At 41.9% G+C, this 27,052-nt stretch overlaps 1 protein-coding gene across 5 annotated transcripts in view; it reads right to left on the bottom strand.

Moving 5' to 3' along the window:
- Positions 1 to 870: 870 nt before the first annotated feature.
- LOC115205680 (glutamate receptor 3) overlaps positions 871 to 27,052 on the bottom strand; it is a 241,097-nt gene continuing 214,915 nt past the window's right edge. For 2 of the 5 annotated variants that reach the window (XM_029771906.1, XM_029771903.1), the window contains 4 exons: positions 15,374 to 15,621; positions 6,114 to 6,228; positions 4,331 to 4,578; positions 871 to 2,837 (listed from right to left, as the gene is read on the bottom strand). In XM_029771906.1, coding sequence (XP_029627766.1) covers positions 4,333 to 4,578; positions 6,114 to 6,228; positions 15,374 to 15,621 — 609 coding nt within the window. In that variant the 3' untranslated portion in view covers positions 871 to 2,837; positions 4,331 to 4,332. Of the gene's footprint in view, positions 2,838 to 4,330; positions 4,579 to 6,084; positions 6,229 to 12,665; positions 12,781 to 15,373; positions 15,622 to 22,483; positions 22,743 to 27,052 lie in introns of those variants that run through there. The other 3 variants (XM_029771904.1, XM_029771907.1, XM_029771908.1) reach the window with 3 other exon arrangements.

Here is a 27,052-nt window from a genome sequence, read left to right on the forward strand (position 1 = left end):
TATAGTTACATCATGATACCAGTAGTCCTATAGATATATCATGATACCAGTAGTCCTATAGATATATAATGATATTAGTAGTCCTATAGATATATCATGATACCAGTAGTCCTATATATACATCATGATACCAGTAGTCCTATAGATATATCATGATATTAGTAGTCCTATAGTTACATCATGATACCAGTAGTCCTATAGATATATAATGATATTAGTAGTCCTATAGTTACATCATGATACCAGTAGACCTATAGATATATCATGATACCAGTAGACCTATAGATATATCATGATACCAGTAGACCTATAGATATATCATGATACCAGTAGACCTATTGATATATCATGATACCAGTAGTCCTATATATACATCATGATACCAGTATACCTATAGATACATCATGATGAGTGCTATGTACTCATCAGGCTGCCATGTTTGATCACTGTAGGTTAATGTACTCTGGGTTTGAAATGGTTTCCTCAACTTATAATGACACATCATTGATGAGAGATTTCAGATGGCCAATGAAGATGTCAGTGAGACTCTCAATCAGTGTATATGGGAGACTGTCAGAGGCAGCAGGTAGTTCTGTAGTAATACTGATCCAGCTGCTCAATAACCAGCCATTTTCTCATCCTGTTTTTCAGAAGGTTGTAATGGTACCGGAAGGAATTATATAGTTGACATGTGGCTTGTACAGTGTGTTGCAAAACAGGCAATTTCCTTTCAGATGAGAAGACAGATGCATAGCTAACACATTCTTGGAGTGATGACTGAATGCATTGCTGTGTGTTTGTGTGTTTATTTTAATTAACTTCACCATGTGGTTTAACAAGTTCATGAGATTACAAGCACACAAACACATGTCATTTTCTATACAGGTTTATTTACAAAATGTATGAAAATTCTCTGTACAGCTCCTCACTAACGAAGATCAGTAAATTATATACATACATGCAGATTCTGACTCTTTTGTAGTAGTCACTAAGATGTTTGGCCATTTTCTCTGTGTTAAGTGAACTTACAAAACCAAAGAAACTGTCTCACTGAAGAATAACCGTGGTTGTATTTCTACTGTAGAATCTGACGTAAGTTAGAAGAGCTTGTGATATGTCATTACGGAGTTAACATGCAATTTCTTAGAAAAATTGGGAAACCCATCCACTCCTTTCTTGTGTAGCCTTAATAAATACATCTAATTTCAATAAACGTACACCTCTCTTTCTTTAGAATATTGTTCATTTCCTTTTTCTTACCTTCCCTTTTTTAAATCTTTTTTTTGTGTGTGTAAATCTATCTTTTTACGGTCTTAGGTGATTAATGTTCTTCCTAAATCCTATGGAATCACAGTCTTTTGAAAAGGAAATGTGCTAAGCTTTTAAGACATCCCCTGTAAGTACGTTGTATAAATCTATTTTCTCGTTGTATTTATATTATTAATTTATTTCATTTACTAAGTAAATTCACCACACACTACAATGCTCATAAAAATAAATTAAAATTGAAAGCATGTCATCAAACCGCAGCTTATTCTAAAATGTGTAATTGTTTAGCAAAATACCAAGGTCATCCATAATACTACCATTAAAAAGCCATTACTGTTTGGATTGCAGTTTATCTACTTTTTGAATGTCCCTTTTGGTTCGGTTTAAATTTATTGTACAGAAGATTTGAATGATTTTAGGTTACATGAAAATCCAGCTATAAGCAGGTGTTCTTTCAAAATGAAGACAAAAAAAACCAGCCTATTTTGGAGCAACACTGTGTGAGTGAGTTTTCACTTCATATTATACACACCATAAAACACACTGGGAGAGTTAGTGAACTATGAAACTTGCTCAGACAGTCCTCTGCATTCTTTAAAAAAACACATCTGAATCTGTTGGAAGTATATTGGGATTGTGAGATGGCCTGTTTTAAGTTGTGTAACGCCAAATGCTGCATCTCACATTCATCTCTTTCATGAGTCCCTGTGTGTATGTCCAGAATGGCCCCCTATTCAATATATAGTGCACTACTTTTGACCGGGGGCTCTGCACAGAAGTAATGCACTATATAGGGAATAGGGTTCCATTTGGGATGCACATTTGACTAGCTACCAACGCCTTCTCTCAGTCTCTCTGACACTTCAAAAGCACCATAGTTGAGGACAACAACAATACAGTATTCTTTTGGCTATGGCATATTTAACCAATTGATTCCAATAAGATTCAAATGTGTCTTTCAAAACAATTTCAAGGTCACAAGAATATAACAAGCAATCTTCTAATAATCAGTGTCTATAATAAACGTATTTTAAAACACATTTAACCAGTAAAAACCTAGCCTGCAAGAAGAATTAGGATAATCTGATCAAATTCCCTTTGCAGAAAAAACAATTTATCATCTGTCATATCGTATTCATCTTCTGTCCGGCACTTGGAAATGTGCTCGGGGTGCAAGTGATGGCTTTAGGTATCTCTCTTTTGTCTTTAGCATCTCAAATAAAGTTCCTTAAAACAGATTACAGTATCAATCCTGTCTTTCTGTTTATTTGTCTGTGTGTTTGTGAGTTCAAGCCAAATGCAATACCGTTGTGATGAGTTGCATTGTTCTAAGTAACTCTGTGACTGTTCCATACGTAAGGCACTGGAGGAAACCGCTTGAGTTCTTCACGTCACCAGTCCTGTCGTGTCGCCATTGCAGATTATCGTCGCCATTGCCGCCAGGAGAGGATTTAGCTGCAGTTGAGGAAACCCCCATCCTGACGTGATCATGTCGTTTCATCATAGGGTCAATAGTCACAGTCGTTCGTAAGGGATCGTGTACCTGGTCTAACTGAAGCGCCCGGTACCTGTTTTAGAGGAAGGAAGTAGAGACATAGGGATAATCTTAATTGCATTTAACTGATTCCTTGCGTCTTCTCTCTTCACCTCCTCAAAACCAATAGGATGAGAAGTCAGAGATCCCTTCCCTCTGACCTTCTCACCCAATGGGATTTGAGGAGTCGAGGAGAGAGGACCCAAGGAATCAATGAAATTGAGATTCTCACACAGAGACACATGGGTAATACGTCTGTTAAAATGGTGGATGAGATGAGATGTGTCGTTAAGGTTGGAATGGTTGAGTCACGATGATGTGTTACTTGGGACATTAGCTTAACTGTTAGCGATTTGCAGATGCTGCTAGCATATTCCACTGAGTAAACTAAAACCTTAAGCTAGATAAAGTATGAGTGTTTACGAGATAAAGATAAATGTTTTTTGATGGCTTAATCTTTTTTTTTTTTTTTAAATCATGTTGATTTTAATTAACAACACCATAGTGCAGGGTTTCTTCTGGACCAAAAAGGGGCTTAGGTGGTGGGCGAGGCAGGGGGCGTGAAATAGGGCTTGGCCGGTCCATTGGGAGGCTGACTTTAATAAATGATTTAGAGGCCCCCATCTTGGCGGTGTAGAAAAATGTTTGTACTTCAAGCCAATTTCCTGCAAATCTACATATTCTGCCATGGAACTGAGAGAACATTTTGCAGTTTTAAAACAAATTTCCTTTAATTTTATGCATTTTGCCATTGCTAATGCTGTGTTCTTTTGCTCAAACATAATAACAAATGCTGAATAAATGTTTTATGTACAATTCTCCCAGACTGTCAAGCTTTTATGTTGCTGATTGTTAGTTTTCAAAGATTATATAACTAAAGAATATATAGGTCCATTATCTCTTCTACATACTTTATATCTGTGTTTAATCATTTAAGTTTACGCTGGAAGCATTTTTCTGTCCAGAAAATGTATTTCAAATTATGAAAATACTTTTTTTTACACTGTTTGGACTTAGGCCACCCGAAAAAACGCTTTGGCGGCCCATACAAGAATTGACCTCTAGTCATACACAATATGTAGCAATGTCAAGTTAACAAAAGTCTTCGGGAATTGTAAATGTAATGTTGGGTTGTCTATTGGCTCCCGAGTGGGGCAGCGGTCTAAGGCACTGCATCTCAATGCTGGAGGCGTCACTACAGATCCTGGTTCGATCCCGGGCTGTATCACAACCGGACGTGATTGGGAGTCCCGTAGGGCGGCGCACAATTGGCCCAGGGTCGTCCGGGTTAGGGTTTGGCCGGGTTAGGCCCTCATGGTAAATAAGAATTTATTCTTAGCTGACTTGCCTAGTTAAAATATTGTGGATATGTTCAAGTCAAGAGTGATTAAGTGTTACGAAATCACACCAAACAGCTTGACAACAACACAAACAAACAAATCATTCAACAACACCACCAGAGGAAACCAACTAAATGATTCAGATGTCACAGAGAGAGAATCAGGAAGAGAGCAGCGGTGTCATTACCCTTAGATCTTAACGCTCTCTGTCCCATACACGTTGTAACCTTCTCTGTATGTGGCAAAGTTCTGGGGGTTGGTCGGGGGAGCTGGCTTAAATTTCTCAGCATTTTTTGCTAGTTTGAGCCGTTTGGTTTCTGCACGTGACTTGTAACAGAACTCAATTAGTGCCACCATCATGGCCAGCCCCAGCCCTCCAACCAGAATATAGAAGACTCCAGCCACATTGCTCAGGCTGAGAGCACTTGTCTTGTCCTGGGGAAGGTGAAGAACATAGTTAGAGGGTTTGCGGTGGAGAGAGAGTTCTGTAGAGAACAGTGCAGCCTACCAGTATGACACTAAAGCAGAGTATATATATAGGCCTCAAACTGATCCTTACAGAGTCTTGTTGAAATAACAGTCAGAGACCTAACACTCAGAATTCACATGGATACTCTATTATCAGATCTTCCTACAAACTGTTTCTCTGAGATAGAAATGTTTCTGATGCTTCCAATGGCAGATCATACTACAGACTCCAGAGGCTAACAGCAACAGAAGGCTGATATAGTAAAGGATGGCTGAGGTTGAGTCTAGAAAAAGTCTAGATTGGACTGGCTTTCCTATAGTGGTCCAAGAAGTTTCGAGGAACATCTGAACACCATAGTCAGACCACTCTCCAATGAAGGAGAGACGAGTCACCTCTTTAATTTGATCTAGGTGAATGTAGAGCTTCCCCTATTCTACAGGTCTTCTTCCATATAAGGAAGCTGTGGTCAGTAACTCACAGGTCAAAATTTCAAGACCTGTCCTGAATTTTTATTTTTTGGTACACTTTGATACTGTTGTAGTCAAATCTCTCTGACGTCAATTTTTTTTTTTAAAGCAATTTTTAAGGAATCAAACCATTTTGCTGCTGCTTACTTCCCAAACATGTTTATAGAAAATTTGTTCATGAGAGCTTTACCATTTGCAGTTTAACCCTTTGAGGTTTGACTGAGGTTATAGCTGTGGTAATATGTAGCTAAGCCGACGAGGGTAAGGACACTGATCTGTTAGTTTATTGGCCTGGCTATGGTCTCAGAGGGTTAAATAGAGGCTTATTACATTCTTAGACTTCATGTGGGGTGAAAACAACAAGATCTCTTCATTGCAACTCCTTGCTCAGACAAAGACCCCATGGTGTTGCAATGTCTTCCTGAAGTTACATGGAAGCAGTTGATCACAACATCAACACTTTGTTTGTTTACGCCACCACAGGAAGTTAAAGAACCCAATAAATACATTTCCAAGCAAAATAGTAACAACACAGATAAAGCACATTTTAATTAAAAGTTTAGTAAATAGAAACAACAGCATAATGGTAAGAATATCATGAATGTCAAGCATAAAAATGAGCAAAAATAGCACTTAATGTCAACAGCTAGTCAACAACTATTCAATGATGGTGTTTGATTATTTTACACATGTACCATTTCACCAAGCATAAGGTCATTTACCATTACAGTTTGTGAAGGAAAAAAGCAGTTCCTATTTCTATATCGGCCAAAAAAAGACAACGTATTTTTCAGATATGATTTGAATTTGGGAAATCGTGCATGAAGGACTTGAATCACTTGTTTATTTTTGTTAAATGTATGTGACAGAATTATTATAATTTTGGGGGGTATAATAAAATAATAAAATAAGGGATAGGGGGATATAGAGTATAGCTAATCTAAATGTTTCAGGATAGTTTAGCATTTCTTTGCATATGAACAGTACGTCACAATGCAACTGGGAATCAACACAAAAGACCAGCGGAGACTGACCTTACTTCCAGAGTCCTTGGTTCCACATTCACCCTTATCGTACCACCATTTGTTTTTCAGCTTGTCTAAGATGCCTTGTTCACTGAGTTTCAATACGGCAAGGTTTACAGGAGTTCTTCACATGAGAAATAACATAAATAACATCATATTATGTTATTTTATGTTATTCATAACTTCATAGTTTGCATAACTTCATAACAAAGCGATCGAGCAGGACTCCTGGCCATTGTCACATCATAGATAACAGGCATTCTAGTCTATTACCTTGTCGTCATTGACCAGCCCTAGTCTAGGGCCAGGGCCTGCTCCTATCGCTTCGAGTAATCGGCAGACGCTGGTAACAGGACGAGCAGGTACTGACTGTACACTCTGCTGGTCTGGGAGTATCTAAAGCTGAGGAAGGTATTTGTTTGTGGGGACAGCAGGGTAGCTTTCTGACCAGCACTTAACAAGTACCATCCAACTAGAACCTTCTCTTGACTAAGAGTAACAGTAAAAGACTACAACATAACCGTTGACCTAATATTTTCTGAGGCGGTAGAAGCAGAGACTTGGACACCTCCTACTGCAACAACACAAGGTGGCTCTGAGCTTTGGTTCCAAAGACAACATGAACAAGGAAATGTGGGAAACTAATAATGGCATTTACCTTGACATTACAGATGGCATTAAAATACTGAATAAAGCCAGAGATGTTTCACATCAACCGTTTCAAAAGAACTTGTGCTATTTATTGGTGGGGGAAACAGGTTTGGTTGTAGCCTTTACTAAATCCGCTTACAAGGGGGATTACTGTCAACCAAGCTACAGCTTTATTACTGCTGTTTAAGCTCAGCTTTGACACATCAGGAGGATAATGAATGTGGTTTCTCTTTGTAATATGGTTTCATCAGAGGAAACTGATAGGTAATAATCATGTGTTAAAATGTTGAATTGAAGGTATAAGACATTTCCCACTGTTTTACAACTGACACAGTGCCTTGCACTTAACATGAACTATTTACCTGTGCAACATACATGACATAATACTTTTTGAAAAATGAGGCTAAGATGTTACGTGTGGAAAACACAACAAAAGGATGATGCATAATTAGGAAGATTGATCACATGGTGCTCTACTCTATAGCCCCTATAGAAACAGACTGGTGGTGCTCTACTCTATAGCCCCTATAGAAACAGACTGGTGGTGCTCTACTCTATAGCCCCTATAGAAACAGACTGGTGGTGCTCTACTCTATAGCCCCTATAGAAACAGACTGGTGGTGCTCTACTCTATAGCCCCTATAGAAACAGACTGGTGGTGCTCTACTCTATAGCCCCTATAGAAACAGACTGGTGGTGCTCTACTCTATAGCCCCTATAGAAACAGACTGGTGGTGCTCTACTCTATAGCTCCTATAGAAACAGACTGGTGGTGCTCTACTCTATAGCCCCTATAGAAACAGACTGGTGGTGCTCTACTCTATAGCCCCTATAGAAACAGACTGGTGGTGCTCTACTCTATAGCCCCTATAGAAACAGACTGGTGGTGCTCTACTCTATAGCCCCTATAGAAACAGACTGGTGGTGCTCTACTCTATAGCCCCTATAGAAACAGACTGGTGGTGCTCTACTCTATAGCCCCTATAGAAACAGACTGGTGGTGCTCTACTCTATAGCCCCTATAGAAACAGACTGGTGGTGCTCTACTCTATAGCTCCTATAGAAACAGACTGGTGGTGCTCTACTCTATAGCCCCTATAGAAACAGACTGGTGGTGCTCTACTCTATAGCCCCTATAGAAACAGACTGGTGGTGCTCTACTCTATAGCCCCTATAGAAACAGACTGGTGGTGCTCTACTCTATAGCCCCTATAGAAACAGACTGGTGGTGCTCTACTCTATAGCCCCTATAGAAACAGACTGGTGGTGCTCTACTCTATAGCTCCTATAGAAACAGACTGGTGGTGCTCTACTCTATAGCCCCTATAGAAACAGACTGGTGGTGCTCTACTCTATAGCTCCTATAGAAACAGACTGGTGGTGCTCTACTCTATAGCTCCTATAGAAACAGACTGGTGGTGCTCTACTCTATAGCCCCTATAGAAACAGACTGGTGGTGCTCTACTCTATTTCCCCATTAGAAACATAATGTGCTCTGCTCTATAGCCCTTTATGCAATGGGTGGGTCAAATCGTGAATGCTGATTGGTTAAAACCGCATTCCAGCCGTTGTCTATTCCACACGTTTCCACCGGCTAAATCTAGGATGTTAAAATACCCATTTATGGCTCTCGAGTCGCGCAGTGGTCTGGCACAGTATCGCAGTGCTAGCTGTGCCACTAGAGAACCTGGTTTGAGTCCAGGCTCTTTTGCAGCCGGCCGCGACCCTGGAGACCCATGGGGCGGCGCACAATTGGCCCAGCGTCGTCCGGGTTAGGGGAGGATTTGGCCGGCAGGGAGGTTCCTGTCCAATCGCGCACTAGCGAATCCTGTGCACGGTCGCCAAGTGTACAGCGCTTCCTCCGACACACTGGTGCGGCTGGCTTTCGGGTTAAGCAGACGTTGTGTCAAGAAGCAATCCATCGACCTTTGCCTCTCCCGAGTCCGTACGGGAGTTGCAGCGATGGGAGAAGACTGTAACTACCAATTTGATACCAAAAAATTGGGGAGAAAAAGGTGTAAAAAAAAATTAATAAAAATAAAAGTTCTGTTCCATCTAACTGCGCAATCCATTGTCTCATCAGCCCAGCCAGGCAATTTATGAACTTGATCTCCACTATTAAAAGCATCTAGACAATATCTCCAATTTTTTTTCGACTAACATTTATTTTTCAACAGAGGAGATTTGTATAAACCTCTCTCCGACATTTGCAACATTGTTTCAAAATTCAATCTCTTGCTGTCCCATAGTAATGAACGAGTCGTGAGTCTGGACGAGACAAAGAGGCAGGAAGCGTTTCTGAGCCATTCAAAATCATAACTCAGCTGGCATCATTGTTATGGATATATACAAAACAAATTAAATTTAAAAAAAGTAAAAATGAAACACAGCTAATTTGCAGTCTTTCAGCTTCAGTTAGAAATGACTGTTACTGCAGCTGTGTTGTTGGCTAACTCCTCTGAATAACAGTTTCCTGACGAGTGAGCACATTTTCTATGCCAGGCGAAATCGTACCTCATCAGTTTATTGTTATGGATGGATCCAATTAAATGTCACTAGAAACCAGCTTCAACAAATGCAAATGAAGCTACTTTCCTGGCTGCACTGTTTTGACATGACTGTAAATTAGCCGTAGTTGGCTAGCTAGCAAGCAAAGGATAAGAACTTTGCCAGCAAGTATGGCAACGGTACATTTAGAATGAACGACTGGGTCACGTCCATAGAACAGAAAGACTGAACGACTGGGTCTCGTCTCTAGCAACCCTAGAATTGTGTCGGGACTATATCTTGTGGAAGGATGAAATAGTATGAATAAATGAATGAAAATAAAGTTTTTTTATGAAAATATGTGACTCATTATTAGAATATGTTGGTAACCCGTTGTATAAAAGTGATAATGCCCTCGAAGCCGGTGTTTGGAGGATATATTGGCACGGTTTGCCAGCCCTCGACGGAAAACTAAATGTTAGTCTAAAAGAAATGTGAGATAATGTCAAGATGTTTTTTATATTGGAGATCAAGTTGATAACTTCCCTGCCTGGGCTGATGAGACAGTGGACTGCACAGTCAGATGGAACAGAGGAAATAGGCATTTTAACATCATAGATTTAGCCGGTGGTAACTTGTGGAATAGACACCGGCTGGAATGCGGTTTTAACCAATCAGCATTCAGGATTACACACACCCGTTGTATAAAGCACTATAGAAACAGACTACGCCAATAAAAAATGATGAATGGATAACAAGTGACTTGGGTTCCACTGGTGAACAATGTCCTCTTGGGACCTTTAGGAAAACATACATTATCATCAGCAGGAGAAGAGAAGATTACACCAGTGTGTAGAATAGTATCTCCCTGGCCAATGGTAATAGGGTGACTGTGAAGGACTGTTCATCATGGTAGCTCAGAGAGACATTGATTAACAATACAATTATCTGTTAACATGCTCATGATGCTGGAGCTTGAAACCCAATCTAAGAGAGCAGTATTACAGAGGTGATCAGAAAGAGGGAGTGTGTGTGTGTGTGTGTGTGTGTGTATGTCCCAGTCGACAGCCAACGTATTGAGATAAACTGGAGAATTAACCTTCAAGCACAGCAGATGGTCACCAAACTCACACACTGTCTGTCTTTCACCGACGATGCCAATGCTCGTCAGAGCTAAATGTTAGACTTTGAGGTGTGCAGTTTGAATGTTTAAGAGCAGTGGAGATCAAATGCAAAATAATTTATTATAAATTCACATGATCAATACATTTTAGCCATGATCCTGAAGGTTGCCCAAAGCCAAAGTATACATACCTGAGCAGGTCCAGATAAAAGGCAGAAGGAAACATGTCAGAGAAGCAACGGTACTGCTCTTCTAACGCAGCCGTCACAGCCGTGAGCAGGCCTCAACATCACTCAGCATAGTGACTATACAACACAGATTATTAGCAGAAATGCATGGTTGAAAATAGCGTTGCAGAATTCCTGTGACTTTCCCATAATTCCTAGGTTTTCCAGAAACCCCTATGGGAGGATTCCCTGAATAAGGGGGAGAATAAGCAAGGAATGTAACCCTGCCAGAGGGAATCTTCAAACAGGGATTTCTGGGAAACCTGGAATTGTTTATTTACTGGGACTTTTTTTAGTTAGTGGATTTTTGCAACCCTACATATATGAAAATATAGGAAGCCTATTTCTGAACATTATGGAGGTAAAACAGAAAAACAGAGAGAGAACGGTCAGGTGTGTTGGTAGGACATTACTTGATCGAGGTATTATATAGATGTTAGCCATGATGCTATTTCAAACATGTCATAGTACTTTAACATTAATTTCCTGAGAATTCATGTCAAATGACCCTATCTATCACAGCTAATCCATAAGCAAGTCACTTAGCTGACCTAATTCGTAGCATGAGTCATGCCTGAGTCACTAGTCATTCAATTGATCTAAACTGTATCAAATGTCAATGCCCTTGCATGCCATCTTTAAAATCGCATGATGCAAGCTTCATAGCACACAGTCTGAGTATGGTGATACCAGAGTTAACAAGGCTAAGTCAAACATACTCTTATTGCATCATTGATTCCCAGGATGGATATAGCCATGTCTTGTGAAGAGAGTAGAATAGAAGAGTAAGAAACCTGATTATCACAATGGTTATTGGGCTCAACTCTGGCTCTTGGTTGTTCGTGTTGAAATCAAGTGCTAAATTGGGTAAAAACACTTGACACCACCTACAATTGTATCGATTTTTTTGTAAAATCATAATGAAAAAGCAATCAATTATAGGGGCAGTTCCACCACCTACAAAATCCTAATTTAACTGAATGTAGTCGTACCACATGACCCACAGCCCAAAGAGATCAGACCTTCTCTTTGAGATTAGAATTCTCACGTTTGCCCGTAATGCTTAGTCCCCTCAAGACTCCGCTGTTTGCCTTGCCTCCCTGAGCTGACACGTCTCAGCTGAGCAGCCATTTTGGGGGGTTTCAGCCAATGGGATCTAGAGGCCAGGATGACTTCTCTAGGCCAGTCGCATGGGATGTCCAGAGAAGCATCTATATGAGCAACTGTGAAGCCATGTTGTGTCAGACAAGACAGCAATAATGTTATGAAATACAGACGTGGCCTTCACAAGAGGAAGGCGGCAGTCTCTGGCATCTAGATGCCATGTTTTCAGAAATAGTTTGTGATAAACTATTCATGAAATGTAACTTATAATACACATTCTTACTGTATAATATATAACTTACAACAGGTATATTTTACTCAGAGATCTGACAGAGATACTCTAAACGCTAATCAGACTTCAGATTGGCTATACATTCTCTAGGCAATATAATACCCGACACACACATCGTCTGCTGCCCAGAGATGTTAAAGATGGATTTAACTCCATCTCCTCCTTTTCCAACTGCAGGACAGCGCTATCCTCCTCACACACCTCCCACCACTGAGAAGCAGCAGTCTAAACATCCCCAGTCGAATAAACACACTTCCTCCTTGTCAAACACAACCAAACACTGATCCACATATCCTTATCCTTCTTCTCACAACTGTCTTTGTCAAACAACTCAGCTTAGCCTTACCATTATATCTCCTTTACTACGCTTCATGCTACCTCATCATTCTCCATGTGTATTAGCCAAGTAAGGGTTCTTAGTTTGATATTTTGTTCCATAGACTGGTCAGAGTATGGTAAATGACAGAAAGGCTACCTTTGAGCCTGGTTGGACTCAACATGTGGGTTTGTTTTGGGTTGGGTTGTATGCTAGCTAACAAAGTACATAAGAAAATCAAAGTGCTATAATATAAATCCAATCAATAATCAATGATTTTTATTATACCTATTGACTATTATTAACAGCCTTGCCGATTACTCTGCAATATTGTACCCGATCTGGTGACATCGAGGCTGACCTTGGAGTCACCTCCCCCGCTGCCGCACTCGCCCTTGTCGTACCACCATTTGTTTTTCAATTTGTCCAACAGGCCTTGCTCATTCAGTTTTAACACTGCCAGGTTTACAGCATTTCTTGAAACGATAAAACATAACTTGTAAGAAAATGCACAGGTCCGTGAGAAATCTAATGCATAGTAGTAGTATAGTAGCAGTATAGTATAGTCGTAGTGTAGTATAGTACAGTAGTATAGTAGCAGTATAGTATAGTCCGTAGTGTAGTATAGTACAGTAGTATAGTAGTAGTATAGTATGGTCCGTGGTGCAGTATAGTACAGTAGTATAGTAGTAGTATAATAGTAGTGTAGTATGGTCCCCAGTGTTGTATAGTGCGGTAGTATAGTGGCAGTATAGTATAGTCGTAGTGTAGTATAGTACAGTAGTATAGTAGCAGTATAGTATAGTCCGTAGTGTAGTATAGTGCAGTAGCATAGTAGTAGTATAGTATAGCCTGTGGTGTAGTATAGTACAGTAGTATAGTAGTAGTATAGTATAGTCCATTGTGTAGTATAGTACAGTAGTATAGTAGTAGTATAGTCCGTAGTGTGGTACAGTGCAGTTGTATAGTAGTAGTATAGTATAGTCCGTAGTGTAGTATAGTACAGTAGTATAGTGGTAGCATAGTAGCAGTATAGCATAGCCCATAGTGTAGTATAGTACAGTAGTATAGTAGTAGTATAGTAGTAGTATAGCATAGTCCGTGGTGCAGTATAGTACAGTAGTATAGTAGTAGTATAGTAGTAGTATAGTATGGTCCCCAGTGTTGTATAGTGCAGTAGTATAGTAGTAGTATAGTATAGTCCGTAGTGTTGTATAGTACAGTAGTATAGTAGTAGTATAGTATAGTCCGTAGTGTAGTACAGTACAGTAGTATAGTGGGAGTATAATATAGTCCGTAGTGTTGTATAGTACAGTAGTATAGTAGTAGCATAATATAGTCCGTAGTGTAGTACAGCACAGTAGTATAGTAGTAGCACAGTATAGTCCGTAGTGTAGTATAGTACAGTAGTATAGTTGTAGTATAGTATAGTCCGTAGTGTAGTATAGTACAGTAGTATAGTATAGTCCGTAGTGTAGTATAGTACAGCAGTACAGTAGTAGTATAGTATAGTCCATCGTGTAGCATAGCACAGTAGTATAGTAGTAGTATAGTCCATGGCGTAGTATAGTACTGTACTATAGTCTGTAGTATAGTATAGTATGTAGTGTAGTATAGTATAGTAGTAGTATAGTATAGTCCGTAGTGTAGTATAGTACAGTAGTATTGTAGTAGTTATAACGATAATAATAATGGTAGTTGGACTACCACTAATAGTGCTTATTGTTAATATTAGTATTATCTATTCTTTTTTATCTATTATTTTTAAGAATTTTAGGAATATGAGTTAGATAGATCAGTAAGGTTAAGAGGAAGAGCAAAGAAAGTGGTAAATATTGAAAAGGTGGCATGAGGGGTTAGGTAGTTTAGAAACTGAAGTGTGCGGGACGGGGACACTAGTCATCATTGAGAAGAAAAGCAACAACAGAAAACACCATGCAATTAACATTCATCACAAGTGACAGTGCAACTTTTAAAGGCTACATGGAAAAACTGTTGAACTATTAAATTAAAAGTGACAATACAACCGTCGGGAAGGACAGCACACAGGACAGAAAGACAGCACGCAGGACAGGACAGCACGCAGGACAGAAGGACAACACGCAGGACAGAAGGACAGCACGCAGGACAGAAGGACAGCACGCAGGACAGCACACAGGACAGAAGGACAGCACACAGGACAGAAGGAGAACATGCAGGACAGAAGGACATAAGGACAGGGCAGAAACACAGCACACAGGACAGAAGGAGAACATGCAGGACAGAAGGACATAAGGACAGGGCAGAAGGACAGCACACAGGACAGGAGGACAGGACATAAGGACAGCACACAGGACAGGAGGACAGGACAGAAGGACAGGACACAGGACAGAAGGACAGGACAGAAGGACAGGACAGGAGGACAGCACACAGGACAGAAGGACAGGACAGAAGGACAGGCCAGAAGGACAGGACAGAAGTAGAGGCCAGAAGGACAGGACAGAAGGACAGGACATAAGGACAGGGCTGAAGGACTTCACACAGGACAGAAGGACAGGACAGGAGGACAGCACACAGGACAGAAGGACAGGACAGAAGGACAGGCCAGAAGGACAGGACAGAAGGACAGGACAGAAGGACAGGACAGAAGGACAGCACACAGGACAGAAGGACAGGACAGGAGGACAGCACACAGGACAGAAGGACAGGCCAGAAGGACAGGACAGAAGGACAGGCCAGAAGGACAGGACAGAAGGACAGGACAGAAGGACAGAAGGAAAGATAGAGTAAGAGAGACATAAAGGTAAAATGGTTGTTAAACTGTTAAACTCGTAGCTACACCCTGGAATGGATTCCCTTTTGGTTTAGGAACAACAACATTAACACGTATATAAACATCCATAATAACAATTATAAATTAACCTAGATATCCAAGAACAATAAAAGATATGATACCGTTACCTCTTTGTGTCCATTCCAAAACAATAAGGAAGAAGAGAAGAATAAGAAGAAGAAGGGCCAAACACAAGACATCAGGGTAGGTGGAATACTATAACAACACGGAGAATATCGTTATATTATCCCACCCACCTTAATGCTGAGCCTTTGGGTGTGGCCACACCATATCCTTTTGAGTCGAGGTTTCCGCCCACTTTCATGGTGTCGCAGGGTTTCCTCTGCTCTATGTACTCGTTCATGGTGGACTCCAGGAGGAAAGCAAACTTGCCCTTCGACTTTCGTACACGGGCCACCCCGTCTGGCGTGGTCTTGACAAACACTGACGGTTCGGCCGATTTCATGTATGACCACATTTTCTCATAGACTGCTATTTTGGATCGCTGTTTAGACGGAGAGAGGGAGGGAAAGGGAGAAGAGAAAGCATTGATACATACATGTAGTGATGACCCAAATACAAATGTATACACCATTGAGAGAGAGAGAGAGAGAGAGAGAGAGAGAGAGGTGCAGTGAGAGGGAGAGAGAGGTACAGGGAGAGGGAGGGAGAGAGAGAGAGGACCCTGAACAATGAGAGAAACAGGAAGGAGTGATGCACAGAAACAAGAACCTTGCTATAGTACATTTCCGGCTCCCCTCTCTCCACTGGGATTCTCTGCCTCTGACCCTATTACAGGGGCTGAGTCACTGGCTTACTTGTGCTCTTCCATGCCGTCCCTAGGAGGGGTGCGTCACTTGAGTGGGTTGAGTCACAGACGTGATCTTCCTGTCCGGTTTTGCGCCCCCTCAGGCTCGTGCGGTAGAGAAGATCTTCATGGGCTATACTCAGCCTTGTCTCAGGGTAGTAAGTTAGTGGTCTGTTGATATCCCTCTAGTTTTGTGGGGGTTGTGCTTTGGCAAAGTGGATGGGGTTATATCTTGCCTGGTTGGCACTGTCCGAGGGTATCGTCGGACGGGGCCACAGTGTCCCTCGACCCACCCCTGTCTCAGTCTCTACTCTGCAACAGTCTATGTGCCGGTGGGCTAGGATCAGTCTGTTATATCTGGTGTCCTCTGTGAATTTAAGCATGCTCCCTATAATTCTCTCTCCCTCCCTCTCTCCCTCCCGGTGGACCTGATCCCTAGGATCATGCCTCAGGACTACCTGGCCCCAGTCCACCTGGTCGTGCTGCTGCTCCAGTTTCAACTGTTCTGCCTGCGGTTAGGGAACCCTGACCTGTTCACCCAACCTACTACCTTGTCCCGGACCTGCTGTTTTCAACTCTTTCTCTCTCTACCGCACCTGCTGTCTCGACCTCTGAATGCTCGGCTTTGAAAAGCCAAGTGATATTTACTCCTGAGGTGCTGACCTGTTGCACCCTCGACATCCACTGTGATTATTATTATTTGACCCTGCTGGTCATCTACGAATGTTTAAACATCTTGAATAACAATCTAACAATGTTCTGTTATAATCTCCACCCGGCACAGCCAGAAGACGATTGGCCGCCACTCAGAGCCTGGTTCCTCTCTAGGTTTCTTCCTAGGTTACTGCCTTTCGAGGGAGTTTTTCTTATCACTGTACTTCTACATCTGCATTGCTTGCTGTTTGTGGTTTTAGGCTGGGTTTCTGTATAAGCACTTTGTGACATCAGCTGATGTAAAAATGGGTTTATAAATACATGATTGAGGTGAGAACCTTGCTACAGTAACATCAGAAGGGGACATAGATGAGAGTTTCCCAGTATGGTGCCTGTGGTTAGGCTTAGTATGCCTGCTATACAATCTGGAGGAGTGAAGAGAGGACTTATAGCCATCTATCACAAGCAACAATTTAATTATTCAATGCCGCTGGATTCATTTTGGCAACACAGTTTCAAACTCCAGACTTCTTAACCCTGGTCTGGGCCAAAGCAGAGACAGGTCTGCTGCCAAGTGGTGGTGTGTGTACCGTAGAGTGGATACTCTCACAAGCAGGTTAAATTTAGGAGGGTTAGTGCTATCTGGTATCCTTGGGATTTGCCTACCCCCTAAACCCTAACCCTAAACATAACCCCTACCCTTACCTTAACCATAAACATAACCTTTATCTAACTTAACCTTAACCCTTCAACAGTTTAAAATGTAAACTTCAATGGAGTAGGGACGTCCCAAGGATTCTGGATAGCAATTTAGGAGCTAGAGGATTACAAGGTAGTGGGCCAGTTGGCAATAGTCAATTGTACCAATGGGCCTATTGCCAATAGCCTACGTGTTCAGAGTATGAACAAGCTGTTGATATGGCAACACCAATCAGAGGCATTGTTCCAGTGGCATCAAGGATCCCATTGTATGGGCTTCCCCAGAAGGGTCAGTTTAGGTTCAAATACTGAAACAGTCCAGGACTTCATTTTGCCAGATCAAAGATTTGAAGAGTATAAGGTGTAGTGTATTACTAACTGAAGCAGAAATGTGTGGTAAGGCAGCACTTAGGTATAACAGTCATATTTCCTAAGAAGTCGAAGTTAAATGAATCCTGAATAATGTCAAGGGAGACAAATACACTGTTAGTGACGGACACTCTCAGAGTTCTCAAGCAGAGTAAACAACACACCAACTCCACTAGTGAAGTAACAAATAGAGGCTGTGGAAAATGCAATAACAGCAGCACACACACACACACACACACACACACACACACACACACACACACACACACACACACACACACACACACACACACACACACACACACACACACACACACACACACACACATTGAGCCCTGTGGCTTTGTGAGCAGAGCGGGACTTGTCCATTCTAAACATCAGATAGACCCCTCAATGTCTCTAATTAATATACTACCCCTCTCTGACTGTAATGGATATTGCCTCCGACACATCACTGTTAATAAACAAAAGCATTAACCTTGACTTAACGGAGGGCCCTACTGTTGTTGGCTCAGTGTGTTCCAATACAACCTGTTATGAGTCATCCATCATGTCACATCAGACCAGAGAGGTGAGGATCAGACCAGAGAGGTGAGGATCAGACCAGAGAGGTGAGGATCAGACCAGAGGGGTGAGGATCAGACCAGAGGGGTGAGGATCAGACCAGAGAGGTGAGGATCAGACCAGAGGGGTGAGGATCAGACCAGAGGGGTGAGGATCAGACCAGAGAGGTGAGGATCAGACCAGAGGGGTGAGGATCAGACCAGAGGGGTGAGGATCAGACCAGAGGGGTGAGGATCAGACCAGAGAGGTGAGGATCAGACCAGAGAGGTGAGGATCAGACCAGAGGGGTGAGGATCAGACCAGAGAGGTGAGGATCAGACCAGAGAGGTGAGGATCAGACCAGAGAGGTGAGGATCAGACCAGAGAGGTGAGGATCAGACCAGAGGGGTGAGGATCAGACCAGAGAGGTGAGGATCAGACCAGAGAGGTGAGGATCAGACCAGAGGGGTGAGGATCAGACCAGAGAGGTGAGGATCAGACCAGAGGGGTGAGGATCAGATCAGAGAGGTGAGGATCAGACCAGAGAGGTGAGGATCAGACCAGAGGGGTGAGGATCAGACCAGAGAGGTGAGGATCAGACCAGAGGGGTGAGGATCAGATCAGAGAGGTGAGGATCAGACCAGAGAGGTGAGGATCAGACCAGAGAGGTGAGGATCAGACCAGAGGGGTGAGGATCAGATCAGAGAGGTGAGGATCAGACCAGAGAGGTGAGGATCAGACCAGAGAGGTGAGGATCAACATTAGAAGTCAACATGATGAATGAATACATCTCCCGGTCTCCACCTTGATAAAAAAGGCTTGAAGTTTGGGGATGTGAGGTGATCCCTGTTCTATGGTAATGCTAATATGGGTTAAAGTTAGTAATATAAATCAGTGGCATAGGATTTGTGTTGTTTTGTGTAGACAATATAATTTATTGTGCGCTCATAATTTGCATGAGCTAAAATATAGTTGGAAGGACATTGTTGGTTGGTTTTAAGAACAACTTCTGGAAAGACTGAGTGGGACTATTCTGCCTGGCAGTTAATAGAGAACCAGAAGGCTAACAGTGTGTTTCTGTCGGAACGTGCATGTGTGTGTGTGAGAGTGTTTGTGTGTGTGTGAGCAAGTGTGTGTGTGTGTGTCTGTGTGTATGTGTGTGAGCAAGTGTGTGTGTGTGTGTGTGCGTGTGTGTGTGTGTGTGTGTGTGTGTGAGCAAGTGTGTGTGTGTGTGTCTGTGTGTATGTGTGTGTGTGTGTGTGTGTGTGTGTGTGTGTGTGTGTGTGTGTGTGTGTGTGTGAGCAAGTGTGTGTGTGTGTGTCTGTGTGTATGTGTGTGAGCAAGTGTGTGTGTGTGTGTGTGTGTGTGTGTGTGTGTGTGTGTGTGTGTGTGTGTGTATATGAATGAATGGCGCCAGAGGGGATGGCTGCTGTTTTATGGGCTCCTAACCAACTGTGCTATTTTGTTTGTTTTTTCGCGTTGTTTGTAACTTATTTTGTAACTTATTTTGTACATGATGTTGCTGCTAATTTCTTCTATGGCCCGTAAATAACTTCTGGACATCAAATCAGCGATTACTCACCTTGAACTGGACAAAGATTTTTTTCTATAACGAGTCCGACGCGCTTTCTCGGGAACGGGCCCAAATCCCCCGTCATTTGCGTGAAGAAAAGACAGAGAGAAAGGGGTCAGAGGTCGGGCTGCCCTCTGAGAATTCATTGGTAAGTGGGTAAAACACCACTACCATCTGTTCTATTGGCCAACGTGCAATCACTGGAGAATAAACTGGATGATCTACGATCAAGACTATCCTACCAACAGGACATTAAAAATGTAATATCTTGTTTCACAGAGTCATGGATGAACGACGACACAAATAATATAGAGCTGGTGGGATTTTATATGCATCGGCAGGACAGAGAAGCTACGTCTGGTAAGAAGAGGGGTGGGGGTGTGTGTCTATTTGTCAATAACAGCTGGTGCGCAATGTCTAATATTCAACAAGTCTTGAGGTATTGCTTGCCTGAGGTAGAGTACCTTATGATAAGCTGTAGACCACACTATCTACCAAGAGAGTTCTCATCTATATTATTCGTAGCCATCTATTTACCACCACAGACTGATGCTGGCACTAAGACCGCACTCAACCAACTTTGTAAGGCCATAAGCAAACAAGAAAATGCTCATCCAAAAGCGTCCCTCCTAGTGGCCGGGGACTTTAATGCAGGCAAACTTAAATCTGTTTTACCTAATTTCTACCAGCATGTCACATGTGCAGCCAGAGGACGACAAACTCTAGACCACCTTTACTCCACACACAGAGATGCGTACAAAGCTCTCCCTTGCCCTCCATTTGGCAAATCTGACCATAATTCTATCCTCCTGATTCCTGCTTACAAATGAAAACTAAAGCAGGAAGTACCAGTGACTCCCCCAATCCAGAAGTGGTCAGATGTAGCGGATGCTACGCTATGAGACTGTTTTGCTAGCACAGACTGGAATATGTTCAGGATTCATCCAATGGCATTGAGGAATATATCACCTCAGTTATCAGCTTCATCAATAAGTGCATCGACGTCGTCGTCCCCGCAGTGACCATACGTCAATACAGGATTAAGATTGAATCCTGCTACACCGGCTCTGACGCTCGTCGGATGTGGCAGGACTTGAAACTATTACGGACTACAAAGGGAAACGCAGCCACAAGCTGCCCAGTGACGCGAGCCTACCAGACGAGCTAAATGCCTTTTATGATCACTTCGAGGAAAGCAACACTGAATCATGCATGAGAGCACCAGCTGTTCCATACAACTGTGTGATAACGCTCATGGTAGCCGATGTGAGCAAGACCTTTAAACAGGTCAACATTCACAAAGCCGCGGGGCCAGATGGATTACCAGGATGTGTAAACAAAGCATGCATGGACCAACTGGCAAGTGTCTTCACTGGCATTTTCAACCTCTCCCTGACCTAGTCTGTAATACCTACATGTTTCAAGCCTACCACCATCGTCCATGTTTCCAAGGAAGCGAAGGTAACGTGCCTAAATGATTTCTGCCCCATAGCACTCACGTCGTAAGCCATGAAGTGCTTTGAAAGGCTAGTCATGGCTCACATCAACAGCATCATCCCGGATACTCTAGACCCACTCCAAATCGCATACTGCCCCAACAGATCCACCGATGACAATCTAAATCGCACTCCACACTGCCCTTTCCTACCTAGACAAAAGGAACACCTGGACAAAAGTCAATGAATGTTGTTCATTGACTACAACTCAGCGTTCAACACCATAGTGCCCACAAAGCTCATCACTAAGCTAAGGACCCTGAGACTAAACACCTACCTCTGCAACTGGATCCTGCACTTCCTGACGGGCCGCCCCCAGGTGTTAAAGGTAAGCAACAACACATCTGCCATGCTGATCCTCAACACTGGGGTCCCTCAGGGGTGCGTGCTCAGTCCCCTCCTGTACTCCCTGTTCACCCACAACTGCATGGCCAAACACGACTCCAACACCATCATTAAGTTCACTGATGACACAACAGTGGTAGGCCTGATTACAGACAACGATGAGACAGCTAATAGGGAGGAGTTCAGAGACCTGGCAGTGTGGTCCCAGGACAACAACCTCTCCCTCTCTCTCTACAAACATATCTCCATCATCTCTCTACAAACATATCTCCATTATCTCTCTACAGACATATCTCCATCATCTCACTACACACATATCTCCATTATCTCTCTACATATATATCTTCATCATCTCACTACAGACATAGCTATATCCAGCAACAGTCACCTTGTTGATCTGACGTAGCCTCTGGGATGAGGACACAATGACCTCAATTGAGGGATGGAGGGAGAAGGGTTGTGTGGAGGGGGAAGGGATTGATGGAGAGAGGAAGGGATGGATGGAGGGTTGGAGGGAGGAAGGGATGATGGAGGGATTAGGGAGGAAGGGATGGATGGAGGGTTGGAGGGAGGAAGGGATTTGTGGATGAATGGAGGGAGGGATGAAGGGATGGATGGAGGGTTAGAGGGACGAAGGGATGATGGAGGGATTAGGGATGAAGGGATGGATGGAGGGTTGGAGGGAGGAAGGGATTTGTGGATGAATGGAGGGAGGGATGAAGGGATGGATGGAGGGTTAGAGGGACGAAGGGATGATGGAGGGATTAGGGATGAAGGGATGGATGGAGGGATGGAGGGAAAAGGGATGGATGGAAGGAGGGATGGAGGGAAAAGGGATGGATGGAAGGAGGGATGGAGGGAAAAGGGATGGAGGGAAAAGGGATGGATGGAAGGAGGGATGAGGAAAAGGGATGGATGGAAGGAGGGATGAGGAAAAGCTATCTGCAGTGCCCAGAAATGTAGGTTGGTCAAGCTTCTGCTTGCAGCAAGATTAGTCAGACACTTTCCACCACCCCTCACTTACTCACTCACTCACTCACTCACTCACTCACTCACTCACTCACTCACTATTCCTCCTTGCCTTGTGGGCTGGCCTGTCTCTCTCTATGGTCTGTTAGGCCCCATACTGCTGAGGACTGCTGCAATGAAAAGAACACAACTAAGGCATATGTGTGTGTGTGTGTGTGTGTGTGTGTGTGTGTGTGTGTGTGTGTGTGTGTGTGTGTGTGTGTGTGTGTGTGTGTGTGTGTGTGTGTGTGTGTGTGTGCTTGCATGGGTGTGTGTGTGGATCATTTGTAAAAAATATCCTTTGAAGCTTTGCCACATAGAAAAAGTCAATTTTCAAGCTGCATGTTGGTTGTTGTTTAAAAACCAAACTGAAGTAGCCATTAAAAAACATCTAGGAGAGGACATTTGATTAAAGTGCAGAGTCAAAATAAATGGCCCTCTTCTTTCTAAACAGCCACTTAATCTGTATCGATTCTGAGTTAGGTTAGACAGCGTTTCCAAGCGTACATCTTAAATAGCACCCTATTCCCTATATAGGCCCACAGGCTCTGGTGACAAGTAGTGCACTATATAGTGAATAGGGTGCCATTTAGGATGCATGCCTCTGTCCACTGGCCTTTGAACTGGTTCTATTATATTCTCTGGAACTGTTGCTTTCATCACGGACTCGACCCACATCGTGAATACTTATTGTAGTTCTATTTAAAACTTTACCCACACAGTGAACGCTTAGTTCTATTTAAAACTCTACCCACACAGTTAACACTTAGTTCTATTTAAAACTCTACCCACACAGTGAACGCTTAGTTCTATTTAAAACTCTACCCACACAGTTAACACTTAGTTCTATTTAAAACTCTACCCACACAGTGAACACTTAGTTCTATTTAAAACTCTACCCACACAGTTAACACTTAGTTCTATTTAAAACTCTACCCACACAGTTAACACTTAGTTCTATTTAAAACTCTACCCACACAGTTAACACTTAGTTCTATTTAAAACTCTACCCACACAGTGAACACTTAGTTCTATTTAAAACTCTACCCACACAGTTAACACTTAGTTCTATTTAAAACTCTACCCACACAGTGAACGCTTAGTTCTATTTAAAACTCTACCCACACAGTTAACACTTAGTTCTATTTAAAACTCTACCCACACAGTGAACGCTTAGTTCTATTTAAAACTCTACCCACACAGTTAACACTTAGTTCTATTTAAAACTCTACCCACACAGTGAACACTTAGTTCTATTTAAAACTCTACCCACACAGTGAACACTTAGTTCTATTTAAAACTCTACCCACACAGTTAACACTTAGTTCTATTTAAAACTCTACCCACAAAGTTAACACTTAGTTCTATTTAAAACTCTACCCACACAGTTAACACTTAGTTCAATTTAAAACTCTACCCACACAGTGAACACTTAGTTCTATTTAAAACTCTACCCACACAGTTAACACTTAGTTCTATTTAAAACTCTACCCACACAGTGAACACTTAGTTCTATTTAAAACTCTACCCACACAGTTAACACTTAGTTCTATTTAAAACTCTACCCACACAGTGAACACTTAGTTCTATTTAAAACTCTACCCACACAGTTAACACTTAGTTCTATTTAAAACTCTACCCACACAGTGAACACTTAGTTCTCCTACCTGCATCATACTTTCAATTCCTTTCAGGGCATTTTTGTCATTATTTCATTATTCAATAGTGTTAGGCAAGTCTACCTGTATATATTTCATTATTCAATAGTGTTAGGCAAGTCTACCTGTATATATTTCATTATTCAATAGTGTTAGGCAAGTCTACCTGTATATATTTCAGTATTCAATAGTGTTAGGCAAGTCTACCTGTATATATTTCATTATGCAATAGTGTTAGGCAAGTCTACCAGTATATATTTCATTATGCAATAGTGTTAGGCAAGTCTACCTGTATATATTTCATTATGCAATAGTGTTAGACAAGACTACCTGTATATCTCAAGTATGCAGCAATGGAATTTGGGAGTCTAGGACGCTTTACTTTGTCATTGAAGTGCACCACTCAAGGTCCAGAATACCAATTGGGATATTCAGTGTAGGAATCCAATAGCTCTCTCTCTCTCCCTCTAACCCCCCCCCCCCCCCCCGTCTCTCTCTCTGTGTCTGAAGTTAGACAGGACCCTCTGAGAACCTGTCTTCCTTGGAGGTTATCTCTATCTCACACCAAGCCTGGCATTGCTTCTGTCAGGCTCTCCCTATATGCAACAAGCCTTTAATCTCTGTTGTAGGAGCTTCCCCTTACCCAGCGCCATACCCAAACACACACTGACAAGAGCTGGGGGACTGGTGTTTATTGATGAGCAATGGATTGCAGTGGGCTACAGTCCAACCTTGTGTAGTTCTTTGCTTTAGTGTCTCTCTTTCTGGTTCAGGATACCTCTTTCCTCTCTCTATCTCTCTTCCTGCTGTCCTCCCTCTCTCTCTCTTCCCCCTGTCCTCAACATCCTCACTAAGGTTCTGGCCACTCTGCCCAGTCTGGGTGAAAACGTGCTTTGGTGATGAAATTACACTTCCTTATGTTAGAAAATGCATTTTAACAAGACAAATATGATTCTTTATGTTCTGAATCGTTAAGTGGAGTCTTTCTCTAACATCAATCACACTAGATTCAAAACGATTTTGTAAACTGATCCAATTTGAGGATTTTACATGTTGTGGTCGTTGTCTTCAAAGTTGTTAGCAGGACAAATTGAATATAAAAATATATATAAAGCTTGCGGGCCAGGAATTTCGCATTAATATGAAAAGCGTATACTAAAATATGAAAATACTACGTCATATCTCAAAATCAATGTCTATCTTATCTCAATTGTTTTATGTCTTCTGGATTCTAGAAGAAAGATTTCAGTGGTGAGCTGTCAGTTAGCTTTATTTCTGGAACAGCATCCAGCCTAGCTGATGTTAGAGAGAGCTACAGTAGTAGTGGTAGTATTTCATTGCGGATATACAGTGACTTCAGAAAGTTTTCATACACTTTGACATATTCCACATGTTGTGATACAGCCTGAATTCAAAATGGATTAAATATATTTTTTCTCTCACCCATCTACACACAATACCCTAAAAGGAAAAATTGTTAAAACATGTTTTTAGGCATCTTTGCAAATGTATTGAAAATGAAATACAGCAATATCTCATTTACATCAAGCTTGGTCAAGTTGGTTGGTGATCATTGCTAGACAGACATTTTCAAGTCTTGCCATAGATTTTCAAGCCAATTTAAGTCCAAACTGTAACTAGGCCACTCAGGGACATTCTTGTTAAGCAACTCCAATGTATATTTTGCCTTGTGTTCTAGGTTATTTTCCTACTGAAATATGAATTTGTCTCCCAGTGTCTGTTGGAAAGCAGACTGAACCAAGTTTTCCTCTAGGATTTTGCCTGTGCCACTCAGTGATGTGTTGTGTTGGATTTGCCCCAAACACAACACTTTGTATTCAGGAAAAAAAGTTATTTTCTTTGCCAATTTTTTTTGTAGTTTTACTTTCATGCCTTATTGCAAACAGGGAGGGTCCTGTGGGGTACTGTGTGTAGGCCAGTGACACAAAATCTTAATTGATTCCATTTTAAATTCAGGCTTTAACACAACAAAATGTGGAAAAAGTCAAGGGAATACATTCCGAAGGCACTGTAAACTTAGTCTCCCATACTCTAGGTGGGGCGGCAGGTAGCCTAGTGGTTAGAGCGTTGGACTAGTAACCGGAAGGTTGCAAAATCAAATCCCCAAGCTTACAAAGTAAAAATCTGTTGTTCTGCCCCTGAACAAGGCAGTTAACCCACTGTTCCTAGGCTGCCATTGAAAATAAGTATTTGTTCTTAAATGACTTGCCTCGTTAAATAAAGGTTAAATAAAAAATAATGAATGTAACTGCTTTTCATGATTAAGACAAATGGGCTGGATTAAGTGTACAACTAAATTGTAAAACTATAGGAAGTGGGTTACTTCATACATTTCTTTTGGGATGCAATTTTTCCCGTTTTATTTTTTGAATACTTTTTTCTCTGGTCTCCATTGATTTAGTCACTGTGATAAAAACAGCAATAACTTTTGAACGGGTTATGATAGAGACATGAGGTTTGGACCATTGGTTTTCTTAGACCGATTAGTCAAAAGTTGTGTTTTTGATTGGACACCCAACCATATGTATTATGAGCTCTATGTGTATATTCTTATTCCATCCCTTTAGATTTGTGTGTATTAGGTAGATGTTGTGGAATTGTTAGATTACTTGTTAGATATTGCTGCACTGTCAAAACTAGAAGCACAAGCATTTCGCTACACTCACAATAACATCTGCTAACCATATGTATGTGACCAATACAATTTCATTTGATGTATGAAAATAAACCCCCTTCATGTTTTAGAATATAATGCATGGTCA

Source organism: Salmo trutta, chromosome 13 (genome assembly GCF_901001165.1).
Source record: "Salmo trutta chromosome 13, fSalTru1.1, whole genome shotgun sequence".
Classification (NCBI taxonomy): domain Eukaryota; kingdom Metazoa; phylum Chordata; class Actinopteri; order Salmoniformes; family Salmonidae; genus Salmo; species Salmo trutta.